Below are 15,280 nucleotides of genomic sequence, written 5' to 3' on the forward strand. Positions count from 1 at the left end.
TAGCGCACATTTTGGCTTCGGTCGCTGCTCCTGCACGCTCCCGGCATTCTGATGTTAACAGGAAGTGACGTCACGTGTCTTCTTCCTGAGTTATTTGGGGTTATTTTGTATTCCACGCTACACAAACCCACAAAAAAGAGACTAGACCGCAGAAACGGTGGCGAATCACTTTAGAAACAATAAATATTGGGTTAAAATTGCAGTGTTTTGGGCAAAGTTGCAAAAAGTTGCGATTTTGCGGGGTTTGCTTGATTTTGCGTCAATAGTTGCGATCGCAACATCGCGAAATCCTGGAGGGTCTGTATATGGTGGAAAAAAGATACAACTTTACGCTTAAAAATTAAGCATGTATTTGTCACATTGTTAGATATTCTGACTCCAAGCAAGGTCTCTCTGGAACGCTGTGGCTTTGAACTAACTGTGACATTGATTGTTTTTCAAACACTTTAGTTTAATTTTTATTTTCGAGGCTCCTATCTTCACTATCTGTTATTTCCGTGCAAATAAAACCTGGTTTAAAAAGTCCATATGATTACTGAAGCATAATTTTGTTGCCGTGTTGTAAACATTTTCCTTTTTGTTTCTCTTTAACAGCTATTTCATGTTCATGTTCTCTACCATAGATTGCATTTCATTGCCTTTTTTCCCTCCAGTTGACCTCTCCTTTTCTGTCCCCGCCATTTATTTCCCATCCCCTCAGAACATTTTCCAAGGAAAGGACATTAGAGATCAGCTTCCTCAGGAGTGCAAAGAGTTTGAAGTCGTCAGTGCCAACTGGAAAACCATAATGGGTCGTCTCCACAAGGACAACAACGCTCTGACAGGGACACACCATCCTGGTACGGCAACACGTCATGTTTCACAAAAGAATCCAGACACAAATTCAGTCCTTCTTTGGCATCTTCAAACAACAACAAAAAGATTTGTGTGTTGCCTTGTTTATTGGCTGTAAAGCTTGACTAAAATTAAAACCGGCACAGTCACAAATGTATATGTATGTATATGTTTGCCTATATATTTCTTTACAGCTTAATGCTGCTTCATAACATTCTTGACTCTGTATTTCAGGCTTATTAGAGGATCTGTCAACGATGAACAACAAACTTGAAGAAATCCTGAAAGCCTTGGACATGTATCTGGAGACCAAGAGGCAGATCTTCCCAAGATTCTATTTCCTGTCAAATGATGATGTGCTGGAGATCCTGGGACAGTCCCAAAACCCCAAAGCTATGCAGCCTCACATGAAGAAGTGTTTTGACAATATCAAGAGCCTGAAGCTCGAGAAGGCAAGGAACCCTTGATAATCAACCAGCAAACCAGTCAGAGAGGCACAAACAATCATTTGCCAAAGCTAATACTTTCCTAAAGTCATTTAGGTGCTTTTAACTAGAATTAGATGACCAAATCATTGCATATTTACACATATCTTCACCAAAACGAGTTTGCGGCAACTGATTCCTTTTAGTTATTGTGAATTAACTGGATTCAAAAGCTGGTCTTTGTGCTGTATCTCATTATTGGAAATCATTCATTTATGAGCAATTTATGAGGTTTTTAGATGCAATATCATCATCAATGTTGTTTTTTGTTTTTAAACATCTATAAGGTTGCATTTCTTTGCAGTAGCGCCTGCAGGACACTTTGTCTAGGGTTTTAGCTACATTACTGACCTAATCTCAGATGTGTGTTAAAGTTATAAGTCTAACTTCAACTTAAAATGATCCTCAAAACACTTTATAAACAAATTCTGATTCGGGTGGTTCTGTAAAACAATTAAAAGCTGCCATTGTGTTATGTGTGTGTGTGTGTTTATGTAGGAATTAAACAAAGAAAAAGCTGACGGGATGTCCTCTGCTGACGGGGAGTACGTTGTCTTCAAACAACCAGTACAGCTTGACAAACCTGTAGAGGTAAACAGTTCTGCTGGTTGCTGTGTGCTTACTAGAATCTGATTTGTTTGTTCTGAAGAGAAATCGGACTCAAAACGTCGTAGGGTGAATATTTATTCGTGTAACTTCAGGTCTGGCTGTGCGATGTTGAGAGGAGCATGCGCGCCACACTGAAGGTCCGTTTGAGCGAATGCCTCGTCGATCTGAAGAAGGTAACAGGATCGAGAAAGAAATGGGTCAAGTCATGGCCAGGACAGGTACATTTATCTTATACTATATTTTCCCTCTCAGTCATCAGAAAAATTAAACGACTACTCTGTGATGCAATGAAATACAAACCAGTCTGTCATCCACAAATATGAATTTGTTCTCTTTGCCATCCATAACCTGACATTCTGCGCTCACTGTTTTTACAATATCTTTCTTTTATTATCTTTATACGCTGTAACTCTTTGATTCCAGTTTGTTAAATCTTCTTCAGATGAAAAATTAGGTTTAATAAATGAGCTTCTCTTCTGTTTTAGATGATTATCACTGCTAGTCAGATCAAGTGGACCTCTGATGTTACTCAATCACTCATCGTCGGCAAGGAGAAAGCTAACAAGTCCTCCCTAAAGTCAATGAAGAAAAAACAGGTTTTGTGTGAAGCTGATTTTGTTATTTGATGGTACTGAATTGAAATGTTTGACTGGTCGACTTAATGTTGGTATCGGGCTCTTGGCTAAGCGGGTTCCCATTTGGTGCATATTGCTCTCGTCAGGTCTCCATGCTCCAGACCTATTCAGAGATGATCCGTGGGGACCTGTCCAAAGTCCTGCGTCTGAAGGTTGTGGCTCTGGTCACGGTGGAGGTCCATGCTCGGGATGTTATCGATAAACTGCTCAAGGCCGGCTGCAACGACGTCAACGCATTCGAGTGGCTCTGCCAGCTGCGACTTTACTGCGAGAACAAGGTAAGTTCTCCTGTAGGGGAACGTAAGACGCGTGATCTCTGTAAACTTTCCTTTAAATCTTTAGATTTTCTTTGGAGTCTCCTTCATAATACAGTTAGTTTGCACCAAGGTGCAGTCTGGCAGAATATTTTCCCTTCACTTTCCTCAAACTTTCCACAACTTACTGGTGTGCGAAAGTCTTCTTTGTCTTCTCAAACTATCTATATATCTCAAATCTTCTGTTTTTGAAAGAGAAGCATAACTGTGGAAGATGGAAAATTAGTTGTCATATTTGTGGCTCTCCAACAAATAGTTTTGCCTCAGTTGTTCAAATAAGCAGCTGACCTTTTCTCCCATTTTCCTTTTCTTTGCTGCTTTTTCTGTTGCTTTGAAGTAGCCAGCAGCAAACACATTTTTAGCAGATGCATCAAGTTGGTTATTTCAAACCACAGGGGTAAATATTGTCTACCACCATGCAGGGTTAGTATGTGTGTTGGTTTGTTTGTCTGTAAGCAAAATAATTCATGAGCCAGTCAATGGGTTTTAATAAAACTCAGAGAGCAGTAATTGAATCTGCATCTAATTACAGCTGATTAGAGTCAATCCGATTAAAGATAGCCGCCTCAGCTAATCAAAATTAGAAAACACAAAGTGGCTACAAGTCAGTTCTTTTTACCAATATTGAGCTAAAGTTTGGTGTGGTAGTAGCTGAGAGTCATACCCAACACATATCACAGATCACGTTTTGTCCTTGTTTAAAACATTATTATGAAAGATGGCAGGATATGCATTTCTTCAAGGAAGGCTACTATCATTTGAGTTTTGCTAAACATTTATTTATGTCTTCAATACAAGACTACTGTATCCAACATGTGGTAAAATACTTTTGAAGCTTCTAAAGTTACATTTTTCACCATATTGTTTGGAAAACTCCCACTAGCTTAAACATTACAGCTTGTAATGAACATAATAATGGAAGCCTAACAACAAAGCAGACTTTTTTAAATTTTTGAGTTAGTTGCATAAATTTTAGAACGCGCTTAAGAGTTTGATTTAAAAAAAAGACGTAGGGAAATAGTTTTATTGATAGAAATGCACAGTTTTTAAGTGGCACTGCTTTGATTTGAGGTAAGATAGACCCTCAGAAAACCCCAAACATTCCCGTGTTTCTGCTCACCTTCCACCAGGATGACAGCAGTTGTATCATCCGGCAGACGAACACCCAGTTTAATTACGGCTACGAGTACCTGGGCAACTCCGGACGGCTGGTCATCACCCCGCTGACCGACAGGTCACCATCGGTTATTTCACAACACATCAGTCAGGCTGGGAAATGCTTTACATTGGCCTAATAATTTATGTTTGATTCATCAAAATATCAAAACTGCTTTGAATATATCCACTAACCAATGTGCTAGTTTTGTTCTTGTAATTCATTTATTCTGAGGACTGAGGGCATATTTTTCAGTTTGATTAGTATCCTGAATTAAACCTTTACAGCAGAAGGGAAAAGATAAAAAAAAGTATTTTTAGTTTTGTATTATTTAGTTTTATATTAGCAAGCATATGGTATAGTGGTGTTTAAATGTAAGAAGTGATGTTTGATCCTGTCCAGGTGTTACATGACCCTGACCACAGCGCTCCACCTCCACCGGGGGGGCTCCCCCAAAGGCCCCGCCGGTACAGGGAAGACGGAGACGGTTAAAGATTTAGGCAAAGCTCTGGGCATGTACGTCATTGTTGTCAACTGCTCCGAAGGGCTGGATTACAAATCCATGGGACGCATGTTCTCCGGCCTGGCTCAGGTACGGATGAGATCTGAGGATGTGAGGAGATGATATCGATGAAAGACCCAACAGGTAGCTTATGAGTACAGTGTAGTTCCTCATATTTAAGGCTCGTCTCTCTGTCTGTTTTTACCCTGTTCAACAGAAGTACAACCATTGTTTCAAAATATTTGGATTGTTCTGTAAAATGTAAATAAAACAGATGCAATGATTTGTAGATTTCATCAACCCATATTTTATTTGCTATAGAACTAAGTAAATATGTCAGATGTCTAAGAAATTGCACCAATTTTTGGAAAGAAAAAGAAAAGAAAAAGTAATTTTGTATTTTATGGCAGCAACATATCTAAAAACAAGAAAAAGTTGGGACACGGGTAAGAAAAGGCTGTAGAAGTCAGTGATATGAATGTGAAACAGCTGGAGGTGCATTTTACAACTAATTAGATTATTTGGGTATAAAAAGAGCTTTTTAGAGAGGCTGAATCTCAGAGGTCCACTTGTCTGCAAAACACTGGGTCTAAAAACAGTTTAAACATTTTAGAATCATTTTCTTCAAGGGAAAACTGGAAGACTGAATTTCCCATCATCTACAGTTCATAATATTATCAAAAGGTTTTGAGAATCTGGAGAAATCTCTGAGCTCAAAGAACGAGGCTGAAAGTCAGTAATGGATGCCCCTGATCTTTGTTCAAAAGCCTGCCTCTCTGATGGTATGGGGGTGCATTAGTGTCTCTGGCACGGGCAGCTTACACATCTGGAGAAGCAACGCAGAACAGTATATACTGGTTTTAGAACAACATACTCCGATCCAGCAAAGTAGACCTAGGACCGTTAAACAGCTAGAATCCTCCATCAAAGCAGAATGGGACAACATTCCCTCCAAAACCTCCAGCAGCTGCTCTCCTCAGGTCCGAGATGTTTACAGACTGTTGTTAAAAGATGCGGAGATGCTTCACAGAGAGCAACATGGCCCCTTAGTTTAAGCATTTGATGTTTACTAAACTCCATTGTGAATAAAATTTTATGCAACCTCCTGAGATCTTTGGAACTTCGGCTGTAATAAATGAAACACTTGTGTATTTCATTTTGTCCGCCCTGAACAGACCGGAGCGTGGGGCTGCTTTGACGAGTTCAATCGCATCAACATCGAGGTGCTGTCCGTGGTGGCGCAGCAGATCCTCTCCATCCTGTCTGCGCTGTCAGCTGGGCAGTCTCAGTTCCTCTTCGAAGAACACAACATCAGGCTGGTTCCATCCTTTGGCGTCTTCATCACCATGAATCCTGGTAGGTCGACAGGACTGTGGAAAAAGATCGAGTGCCTTTTCTCTGTTTTTAGAGAATGGAAAATTAAAAAATGAAACCGTTGCAGAGTTAGAATTCTTTAACAATATATATATATACTGTAAATGATTCTAGGGTATGCTGGTCGCACTGAGCTCCCCGACAACCTCAAGTCCATGTTCAGACCCATCTCCATGGTGGTGCCCGACTCGACTCTAATCGCTGAGATCCTATTGTTTGGGGAGGGTTTTGACAACTGCAAGGTAAAAAAAAAAAAGATAATTTTTTATGTTTTATGGCAGGAAACACAAACATATTGGTTTTGGACAGTTGGAGAAAAGAAAACCTTCATATCAGAAGTTTTTGATTTCCCTTTCTCTCCTCTTTAGTTTCTGCATTTTCTTTCTTTGTTACTTACACCTGTGTTTGCCTTTTTTCATCTTTATTTTATTTTTTTTTAGCTTTTGGCTAAGAAGGTGTTCACGCTGTACTGCCTGGCAGTGCAGCAGTTGTCCAAACAGGACCATTATGATTTTGGTCTTCGCGCCCTCACCTCTTTGCTCCGCTACGCTGGAAGGAAGCGCCGCTCTTCCCCCAACTTTCCCGATGAAGAAGTGGGTCCCTCCTCGACTCTTGTAGTCAATCAAACACAGAGATACAAAAATGAAGACGACAAACATAAATTCTGATTAACTCTTTGTGTCCATCTCCTCAGATACTTCTGATGGCTATGAAAGACATGAATATTGCTAAACTGACTTCTGCTGACCTTCCACTGTTCAATGGGATCATCCAGGACTTGTTCCCTGCTGTGGAAACACCTGTTATAGACTACGGCAAGGTATGCTGATTAAACTGGTAGCTCAGATCTTTTAAAGTGAAGTTCTGTGGAAAGATTATCAATAATTCAGCCTCACTTTGAAGAAATAGTCCAAAGTTCAAAGGATTGCTTTCGTCTTTAAACAAGTCCAGTCCTGAAAATTTCGGTTCATGCAAACTATTTTATAAGCCTTTACATTTCTGTTGATTTTGTATTCCACAGGTATTTATTAAATTACATAATAATTATTTATACCCTTTCCACAGAACACCACTTTTAAAAGATCTGAACTCTTCCTTTAGGATTAGCATTCTTGTAAAAGTGTTTGTTATGTCGTTGTTCCGACTGCTTGACAGTTTTCTTTCTGCTTTGTCTTTAATAAAATCTAAAGAGTAATTCTCAGAGCAAGTAAATTCCAACGAATATGTCGTGTTCTGAAGAAATTCTCCGCCAGAATTGGATATTTAAGTCATTAGTTAATTTTTTAGCACTTTTAGTTTTATATAATGTGGGAATTAACTGCTGTGTGGTCCAAACTGTCTGTAAATTTACTTTGTGAGTCACAATCTTCCTAAATATAAAACTGCTTGAGTTGTAAAACTGTTGCATGAGAACATCTTCCATATGAACCACAAATGGCCTCATACAGCCGCTACATTAAACTAGCTTTTGCCTTACAGATTAGGCTGAATATCGTGACTGTGCCGTAACGTTAGCAGGTCAAAAAAAATCAGCGGTCAACTAAATGTTCTGATTTTGAAAGGTCTGCTCGACCCTGTTGGATTCACGATACATTTGGAATGTCATCGACTCCCGCTGTTTATTTTCCTGCAGTTGAAGGAGGCCATAGAGGTGGAGCTTCGGCAGAGCAGTTTGCAGGTGACTCCTTTCACCTTGACCAAAGTCATCCAGCTCTACGAGACCAAGAACTCTCGCCACTCCACCATGCTGGTGGGTAAAACGGGCAGCGCTAAGAGCGTGACGTGGAGGACTCTGCAGAACGCCCTCACTGCCCTGCATCATAAAGGAGAACCCGACTTTCCGCTGGTTCAGGTGCGTGGATGGAAAACGAGGACCGTTTAGTGCTTTAAAAATTAGTACTGCTTCAGCGACAACAGATATTTGTGACGCACAATAAAACGTTCCTTTTTCAAGATGGTGAAATTTAAAAAATCATTCCCAAACACATCATTTTCTCACTTCTGTAAAATTGTTAATCTCTCAGATAATTACACATTCTACCCTTATTGCGTTAATATATTTTTTATTTAAATGATGCATAGTGTTGCCAACAAAATCAAAGTGTTTTAGCTCCTAGCAGGTTGAAGAAAATGTGATTTTAACAATTATCAATACAAAAGTTAACCTCCTAACCTTTTTCTGTCCCTCAACTAATAAATTTACATTATTGTAGCAACAAAGTGATAGAGAATTTATTAAAAAACAAATCTGTCAAGTTTAGCAGGTAGTTAAGAAAAATCTGTAGAAACAATAGAAAGTAACTATTTAAACAAACTGTGTTAAAAAATACATAAAAAATGAAAGAATTGTGTAAAAAACTAAACAAAAAACAAGAAGCATAAATGTCCAAAATTCTATTCCATGTTTAAAAAGTGTAATTGGACAAAAAGGACAGCTGTACACCACTAAGACACACTCCAAAACAAAAGTATTGACACAAAATTCAAAATAACAGATAATAAAGATGGAAACAGATAGATTAAGTAGATTACTAATAGTTATTATGCTGTAAATGGTACGCTGATAGTACCCTTCTGTTAAAAGTTGACTTTTTTAATCTCTTGGTGCTTCTTTACCATCAGGTGTTCCCTCTGAACCCAAAATCAATGAGCCTCGGAGAACTGTACGGAGAAAACGACCTTTCTACTAATGAGTGGACTGACGGAGCTCTGTCCTCTCTCATGAGATCAGCCTGTGCAGGTAAACACACACACACACACACACACACAGTTATATTCTCACAGAGTGTAAAATAAATCAACACAAACTTGGGACTGGATTCTACCTCCCCACTCCATACCTACTTCTTAAACCATACATGAGCAACATCCGGCCATTTGACTGCCTCCTCTGGGTCAATGAAAAATCAGATATAATATAAATCATTCTGCATGCAAATCCAAACTATCAGCTTTTATTTCAAAACCATTTTTGTTTTTGTTTGTTTTTTTGTCGGCCCCTTTATTTTAAAGGCAAGTGGGTGTTTGTTAATAGTCTCCTTGTGTTTCTCCAACGTGTAGCAGAGTTTGTGAAAGATGTAAAGGTTTACCTGTCAGCTGTCCTTTACATCTACCTCAGGTTCACAACATGACTTCAGTCCCCTCTGGAGGAAAAAACATGCATATTTTTCCCCACAAATGTTCTTGAAAATGTTCATTACTTACGTTAAATACATAAAGTTTAATTTCTCAATATGACTGGTTCAGATTTTTCTTGTCCAGTTACAGTGTTTACTCTTAGCAGCTAATGAAAACCATACTTGTAGCTAAATACACCTTTTATATTTGGCAGAATTGACTTTAACTTGTTGGTTGGACCAGTTTTGTGTGTGGCCCATTTTAAACACTACTGAAATGGATAAATATATTTATAGCAAAGGAGATTCCTTTTATCATTTGACCTTTTCTGGTTATTTATTTGAACCTACCATCCAAACATTGTAATACTAGAATGATATTTCCACTTTTTTTTTAAGTTTAGCACATAAATCCTAACATTTGTAGCATTTTCAATCATGTTTGATTTTTTTTTTTCTTCCATCTGTTGTTTTGTTTGGTCACTGTGTATTTTTCCATTTTCAGATGAGAAACCAGATGAGAAGTGGATTGTGTTTGACGGGCCCGTTGACACTCTGTGGATTGAGAGCATGAACTCTGTTATGGATGACAACAAGGTGCTAACGCTCATAAACGGAGAGAGGATCTCCATGCCCGAGCAGGTGAGAACAGAAAGGGAAAAACACAGATATGTGGATTTTCACCTGTCTCATAAATCAGCGCAGGATAAGATCGGTTACATGAAACTTAAAAGGATTTGTTGTTTTCTTTTTTGTCATAGGTGTCTCTTCTGTTCGAAGTGGAGAACCTGGCGATGGCCTCTCCAGCTACAGTGTCTCGCTGTGGGATGGTCTACAATGATTATGTTGATCTTGGATGGAAGCCTTTTGTTCAATCCTGGCTGGAGAAACGACACAAAGTACAACTCGCTCACCCACTCACACGGAGCCATCCTTTCTTTTAAGAACGTACAAAAGGTGTGTCATACTTGTCTCACCTAATCTGTTCTTTTCCACCTTTTTCAAAGGCTGAAGTGGACCACCTAAAGATTTTCTTTGATAAATATGTGGAGAGCACATGGAACTTTAAGAGAACCAACTGTAAGGAGCTGATTCCCATCACTGAGCTCAGTGGTGTCACTTCTCTCTGCCGCCTCTATGACTCACTGGCTACACCCAGCAGTGGGGTATGAGGGCAGATTGCAAATCCACTGTACTCGTGAATGAAATGCAGCATTTCTACTCTTGAGAAGTGTAATTTTTACCTTTTTGTTCAGGTAAACACCTCAGACACAGAAAGCCTGGGTAGGGTAGTGGAGCTCTGGTTCATCTTCAGCCTCATCTGGTCCATCTGTGCCTCTGTTGACGAGGACGGACGCAAGAAGATGGACAGCTTCCTACGAGAGATGGAAGGCACCTTCCCTGTCAAGGTTCTCTGTGAAGAAAAGTATTCGATCACAAGACTTGTTTGGGGTTGCATTTAGGCATCCATCTGGTTCAATCCCCCACCCCTTGCAGAGTAAAGGATTTGTGCTATAAAACCGACACAGACATGTTTGCAGTCCTCCAATAAGTTACATCACTTCGCCTGACACTACTCGTAGGTTAAATGCTGATTGGTAGAGAGAGACAGAAATTGACCAACAGCAGCCATTTTTATCCCAATGGCACCATTGTACTATAACAAGCAGGCAAGCCATTGGCTTAGTGTTGGCACCTTTATAGTTGGTTGTTTCAGTCAGGTTACTCATTAAAACAACTTAGTTTCTGTAAAAGAAGAAGCTCTAATGCCGTTTCTTTGTGTGTGAATGCATCATAGAATCAAACTTCCCACCTTTACATTGAAAGAAACACAATTTCATGGCGCAAGTGTTTAGAAATTTAAAGCTGAACGCCTATTTGCCAATAAACTACTGCTGAAGAAAAGTGTTTCACCAGTACAGTGCAATGATATACTCCAACATGTTGAGAACATGGGTGTAAAATGTGCAAATCTGGTTGAATACGTAAACATGTTTTTTTTTTAGGAGTCCTATTTCTATTTGCACCATTTCTTTCCACCCACTAACTGAATACAGCTATGTTTATTGAAGGTTTAATTTATTTTTTTTTTCAGGACACTGTTTATGAGTATTATGTGGACCCTAAGAATAAAACCTGGATTTCCTTTGAAGACCAGCTGCCAAAAGGTTGGCGCTACAACGCGACGTGAGTAACCAGGGCTCTTTTGCAGCCTAGTCCAACTGTCCATAATCCCACTAGTGACTGGCTGAGTGGCTGATAGGGGAGGGAAGACTCAGAGTTCACTATTTGTAAAATCTGTACAATGGTTAAAAATAAAATCAGAGAAGGTCAGAAGGTATAAACTGGATTTATACAGAATTTGCTGCACACTTTACTGCTCAGGCTGTTATTTTCTTATAAAGCACCAGCTGACATATAAACTTGTGAAATATTCAGCTGGTGCACTTTTATGTTTTGATGTGTGCAAAAAAAAGAATGTTAAGAAACCATAACCTTGTTTCTAATGAAATACTGTAATTTTTCTACTTTTAGAAACCGACAGAAAACTCTGTAACGTGCTGCATTTTTAGTTTTTTGTGTAAACATTGCATTATGACTGCAGTCAATACTTTGAATGCTGGTAATTATACTTCTAAAAAGGAAATGAATTCGGTAAAGTTGGTAACGGCAGGACAAATATTTACAAAACCTGTTTTTTAGCAGCTTTAACCATGTTGGTGTTTAGTCCTGTGCACACACAACTTTAGTTGTTTCGCTTTGTGGTGACAGAATTCACTTTATTTCTGCTGTATATCTCTTTCCTTCAGAGCTCCATTCTATAAGATCATGGTTCCTACAGTGGACACAGTTCGCTATAACTTGCTGGTTAAAGCGCTGGTGCTGAACCAGTACCCGGTTCTGCTCACTGGACCAGTGGGAACTGGAAAAACCTCTGTGGCCCAGAGTGTCCTGCAAGGGCTGGATAACAAGTGGGCGGCCCTGACTATCAACATGTCTTCACAGGTTGGTGTCGTCCATCGTCTCTTAGAGGTTGTCCACTAAAGAGGGTCCAGTTCTAGACTGGAGCTGATCCTTTAAAAACAGTTAGGGACCAATTTGTTTCTTTTACTACCAGGTCAACTCAGAGGTGTGAACGGAAGTCATTTTTCAAAATAAGATACCCTGCAGGCCAATTTATATACAAATATTTACAGTATATAGATTTATTTTTTTTAAAAAGTTTTATTTTTGTTTGCCACGGGTCTAGATGATTAAAATGGACCCTTCCTTGGCCAAGTGGTCAGGGACCCTCGCCGCATTTTATTTCCACAGCATTTGTGTCATGATTCCTGCAAACTGATGTCTGAATATCACCAATTTGTTGGTCTGTATAAATCCCTTTTCAACAGTAGTTGTTGTTTGTGAACACCACTGTGAATGGGAGTTACACACAATGTTCCAGACTGGATCTATAAACACCATGTGATGACATTAAAAGAACCAAAAATGTTAATAAATGACGTTTCAATAGGTGTTTATGAATTCAGTTGAAAACAGCAACTGTGAAAGCAGCTTTGTGAGGCCCTCTGATCCGCTGCCTGTTGGTTCGTGACAGCTGATTAAAAAAAATATTAAATACACAAACTGCAGGAAGATGAAAAACAATAGGTATTTCACTTCTTATTCATGTTGAAGCAAACTAATTTGTCTTAAATTAGGCAACGCAAAAGTAAAAATAACTCCTTTTTTTTTTAAACATGGTGCACATTTTGACTGGTTGTCTTTGCTAAAGTCCGGCAAAGAGTTGGTGCCACCGGTGTTCGGCGCTTACAGTGGTGGAAACAGGAAGAGCTGCTGCTAAATGAGCTTCGGTTCGGATTTAGCACTGGAGCCCATTTGGTGGAAAAGCCTTTGTGTTTTTGATCTGTGATCCAAAAGACTTTTTTAGTCTTGATCACATATTATAGAAAGGTCACTGTTTCATAATATTGATGGTGTAAATGGTTCAATTTGGTCCAACTCAATGAACAGCTTGTATCTCTACCAGACGCACGTCATTGTGTTGCCATAAAGTATGATTCGTAACCACAGCGTGCGCAGAATCCACCAACATCTGCACAGGCTTCAGTAACCCACACATCACCTCCAGACACTGTGATGCTGATCCACACTCAGTCACAGCATGAGATGCTTCACACACTCTCACTTAGAGGTGACTGATGGCAGGCATTACGCATCCTCATGCATGTTGTGTGTGTGTACGAGTGCATCTGCCTCCATCCTGCCACGTAGTTGTTAATAGGCTCTATCTCGGCAGCACCACAATTTGAGTAAAAGTCATACGTTGCACCAAAGTCCCCTCTGTTTGGCACGGTGTTGCCAGGCAGCTCCAGTAAAGGGCTGGAAAAGAGCCCAAGATGATGGCAGTGCTCATAACCACCACACACTCTTACAGCTATCACCACTATTACCTCGTCTTTCACGCCCATCAGTGTTTCTGCCAAGCCTTCACTGAAGTCTACTCTGTTTGGAAGCCTGTTTAACTTCACATCCCTGTTTAATTTAACACTATATAGAACAAATCCTGCTGCTTAAAGAAGCCAAAAATACAACTTTTTATGCAAATTTGAGGAGTGAAATTAACTTTTGATGTTTTTAAGTGAAATTCATTTTTACTGACTGAATTACAAGAGCTACCACAATTTTATATATATATTTTAAGAAGTTTTACTTCTGAAAAGGGCTGCACAAAATATCAAAAATGAATTACTGCGATATCAAGATGTGCTGATTATTTAAGGTCATCTGATGACCCTCGCTTGGCGTTTTGCGCCCCACAGTGGGGTCCAGACCTTAACTTTGGGAACGGGTGGTTTTGATAATAGTGGCTGAGATGCTAAAACACATTGAGAGAACAGAAAGAAAGAAGTGAGGAACATGTTAACTTACTGAACATGATGTCGTCATTGCAATATTCAACAATAATACTGCAGTCACATGTTGTTTTTTTTCACACCACATTTCTGTGGTTTTCAGTTTTTGTGGTGTCCCGTAACCTCCCTTCTTGTGTCTCCTCCACCGTCCAGACCACCTCCAATAACATCCAGGCCATCATAGAGAGCCGGACAGAAAAGAGAACCAAAGGCGTGTTCGTGCCAGCCGGCGGGAAGCAGATGGTTTGTTTCCTGGACGACCTCAACATGCCAGCCCACGACCAGTTCGGCTCCCAGCCGCCGCTGGAGCTGCTTCGCTTCTGGATCGACTACGGCTTCTGGTACGACCGCCAGAAACAGACCCTCAAGTTTGTCAAGGTGAGGAAAGAGGTCTGTGAGATTAGATAAGATAAATCATTTTCATTATTTTCAAAGTTTTCCCCCTCCGCACATCATCTTTAAATAGTTTAAAATGATAAAAAAGTGTAAATGTTGATTCAGCATTTCTGTTTTGCCCACTTTTTGAAATGTTTGTGCCATTTTAGCTGTTTATACCGTACATAAAAACATTCAACTCATTCATGAGTGCTACGACTTTTGTTTCTTGTACTTTTCGAAAGCTTTACTTTATTTTGAAATATTTTCCGTTTAAATATATGTTAAAATCTCTTTAGCTCCTTCAAAAACCTGAATCTGCTTCGGTGTACGTTCTCTATATCTATATTTGTCCTCCTATGCTACTTTTAGCTAGCGCTTTGCATCTTTTAGCAAACTGCATTTTCTGAGAAAATACAATTTATCTAGTTTCATAAATGTGGGATTTAAACTTCTGGTTTCTGTAATTCTTTGAAACCAGGACATGTTCTTGCTGGCATCCATGGGGCCCCCTGGTGGAGGAAGGACTCAGATCTCAGCCCGCTTTCAAAGTGGATTCAACCTCATCAATATGACCTTTCCAAATGTAAGTCCTACATCTTCATTTATTTATTTTTTCTCCTTGAATAAGAAATAAGAATTGAAAGTGTCACTGAAACAGATTTGCACCAGTTTTAGAAAGTCTCTAGATTTCTTTTACTTCTCATGTAATCCAACTACTACAGCAACATTAAGTGTTGAACATCTTCCACTTGTTGGATGTTTTTGTTTTTAATCTATTTTCCTTTTTTTATAATTTCATCACAAAGGATTTTGTCTCATAGTTCTAATTATTGTTTGAAAAGCTGCACTGTCTCTAATTTCCCAAGACAAAAATTACCTCAAGATTATGACTTTTTTGGACTTTCCTAGCTTCTTACAGTCATTTTAAAACTCTTTCTCAGTCGTCATAAATGTGTTTGGA

General features: G+C 39.3%; 1 protein-coding gene across 1 annotated transcript in view; it reads left to right on the plus strand.

Moving 5' to 3' along the window:
- The window catches only part of dnah2 (dynein, axonemal, heavy chain 2), a 60,913-nt gene that overhangs the window by 19,234 nt on the left and 26,399 nt on the right, over nt 1-15,280 (plus strand). Inside the window, exons 29-50 of the mRNA XM_025008497.2 lie at nt 701-839; nt 1,069-1,286; nt 1,818-1,910; nt 2,021-2,146; nt 2,414-2,524; nt 2,650-2,841; nt 4,008-4,111; nt 4,436-4,625; nt 5,711-5,891; nt 6,024-6,151; nt 6,350-6,502; nt 6,604-6,729; nt 7,543-7,761; nt 8,532-8,649; nt 9,531-9,667; nt 9,787-9,924; nt 10,033-10,191; nt 10,282-10,434; nt 11,121-11,212; nt 11,836-12,031; nt 14,095-14,319; nt 14,798-14,902. Coding sequence (XP_024864265.2) covers nt 701-839; nt 1,069-1,286; nt 1,818-1,910; nt 2,021-2,146; nt 2,414-2,524; nt 2,650-2,841; nt 4,008-4,111; nt 4,436-4,625; nt 5,711-5,891; nt 6,024-6,151; nt 6,350-6,502; nt 6,604-6,729; nt 7,543-7,761; nt 8,532-8,649; nt 9,531-9,667; nt 9,787-9,924; nt 10,033-10,191; nt 10,282-10,434; nt 11,121-11,212; nt 11,836-12,031; nt 14,095-14,319; nt 14,798-14,902 — 3,303 coding nt within the window. The remainder of the gene's footprint in view (nt 1-700; nt 840-1,068; nt 1,287-1,817; nt 1,911-2,020; nt 2,147-2,413; nt 2,525-2,649; nt 2,842-4,007; nt 4,112-4,435; nt 4,626-5,710; nt 5,892-6,023; nt 6,152-6,349; nt 6,503-6,603; nt 6,730-7,542; nt 7,762-8,531; nt 8,650-9,530; nt 9,668-9,786; nt 9,925-10,032; nt 10,192-10,281; nt 10,435-11,120; nt 11,213-11,835; nt 12,032-14,094; nt 14,320-14,797; nt 14,903-15,280) is intronic.

The sequence above is a fragment of the Kryptolebias marmoratus genome, linkage group LG7 (assembly GCF_001649575.2).
Source record: "Kryptolebias marmoratus isolate JLee-2015 linkage group LG7, ASM164957v2, whole genome shotgun sequence".
Lineage (NCBI taxonomy): Eukaryota > Metazoa > Chordata > Actinopteri > Cyprinodontiformes > Rivulidae > Kryptolebias > Kryptolebias marmoratus.